This window comes from Rhinopithecus bieti, unplaced genomic scaffold (assembly GCF_001698545.2).
Source record: "Rhinopithecus bieti isolate Rb0 unplaced genomic scaffold, ASM169854v2 scaffold_3875, whole genome shotgun sequence".
NCBI lineage: Eukaryota > Metazoa > Chordata > Mammalia > Primates > Cercopithecidae > Rhinopithecus > Rhinopithecus bieti.
Window position 1 is genome coordinate 2,615,030 of NW_016804422.1, and position 1,858 is coordinate 2,616,887.

The window sequence follows — 1,858 nt, forward strand, 5'->3', positions numbered from 1 at the left end:
TTTTGGAAGTTTGTATTCTATTCCAGCCATCTAACCATGGATTTTTTAGTTTTGTTTTGTGTTTGTAGTTTTTTTTTTTTTTTTTTTTTTTTTTTTTTTTTTTTTTTTTTTTTTTTTTTTTTTTTTGAGACAGAGTCTCGCTGTGTTGCCCAGGCTGGAGTGCAGTGATGTGATCTTGGCTTACTGCAAGCTCTGCCTCCCAGGTTCACGCCATTCTCCTGCCTCAGCCTCCCAAGTAGCTGGGACTACAGGTGCCCGCCACCATGCCCAGCTAATTTTTTGTATTTTAGTAGAGATGGGGTTTCACCATGTTAGCCAAGATGGTCTGGGTCTCCTGACCTCATGATCCACCCACCTCGGCCTCCCAAAGTGCTGGGATTACAGGAGTGAGCCACCGCGCCCGGCCTTGTTTGTAGTTTTGAACAATGCTGAGGTGCTATACATGCTTTGCTCTGGGCCACCATGTTTCTGGAAAATGAAAGCCCAACAGCCATTCAATTTTACCCACCTTTTAACCTAAGTTATCTGGGAATTGCAGATCCTTGTGGGATCCTACTTATTCTTGTTCCCTTTGGCAAATGACATTCTTTGTACATGATTCTACACATTTCTCTCCCTCTGTCTTCTACCTTGGTCTCCACTGCCCGTGTATTACCTTATAGAATCTGTTATCTCTTACAATCAAGAAAACGGTTTAACCAGATCTCTTCAGCCATGTCATATGACCACTTCCATTGTTCTTTAATTTTTATTTTCTTCTAAGGGTCTGACTCTGTCGCCCAACCTGGAGTGCAACGGCACAATCACAGCTCATTGCAGCCTCAAACTCCTGGGCTCAAAGGATCCTCCCACCTCAGCCTCCCGAGTAGCAGGGACTACAGCCATGTGACACCACTTCAGGCCACAACATCTAAATTTCACTAAAATAATCATTCTGGGCTTGCAAATGGAATTCTCTTTACTACATTGCAGAAGATGATGCAAGGTCAATTTTGTTAGTTTCCATATTACATATTCAAAGAATACATCACCAGAGTGCTGGATTCACTTACTGTCACCTTAAGTACTATGCTTGCATTATCACACATCACACTGGAGATGCAGCTGTTAATGGAAAAATAAGATCATCAGTGAACAAAAGAGAAAGTAGGTATATCCATTGTTAATACTGAATTAGAACTTGACTAAGATATCAATATTCCTTCCAGGGAAAGTTACACTGATTATTATTTGCAGGAATAGCAATCTCAACCTGCTTTCAAATATTATTGCCAGAATTGTCAGTATCTGATTTGACAGATTATCTAGTTTAATGATGATTGGAGAGGTTTTTGTTTTTTAATACAGGACCTCGCTGTGCTGCCCAGGCTGGAGTGCAGTGGCACCATGTCAGTTCACTGCAACCTCCATCTTCTTGTTTCAAATGATCCTTCCAACTCAGCCTCCCAAGTAGTTGTGACTATAGGCACACGCCACCACGCCCAGCTAATTTTTAAAAATATTATCTTGTAGGCCAGGCATGGTGGCTCACGCCTGTAATCCCAGCACTTTGGGAGGCCGAGGTGGGTGGATCACGAGGTCAGGAGATCAAGACCATCCTGGTTAACACGGTGAAACCCCATCTCTACTAAAACTACAAAAAATTAGCCAGCGTGGTGGTGCATGCCTGTAGTCCCAGCTACTTGGGAGGCTAAGGCAGGAGAATTGCTTGAACCTGGGAGGTGGAGGTTGTAGTGAGCCGAGATCGTGCTACTGCACTCCGGCCTGGGTGACACAGTGAGATTCCATCTCAAAAAATATATATATAAAAAATATATATTTTATATTATATATATAATTATATATATATTAGATATAT

At 41.9% G+C, this 1,858-nt stretch overlaps 1 protein-coding gene across 2 annotated transcripts in view; it reads right to left on the reverse strand.

Annotated features, from left to right (window-relative positions):
• Positions 1–851: 851 nt before the first annotated feature.
• Positions 852–1,858, reverse strand: part of FBXW12 (F-box and WD repeat domain containing 12) — a 54,457-nt gene continuing 53,450 nt past the window's right edge. For both annotated transcript variants that reach the window (XM_017868178.1, XM_017868177.1), the window contains one exon: positions 852–1,104. In XM_017868178.1, the coding sequence (XP_017723667.1) occupies positions 1,008–1,104 (97 nt within the window). In that variant the 3' untranslated portion in view covers positions 852–1,007. The remainder of the gene's footprint in view (positions 1,105–1,858) is intronic.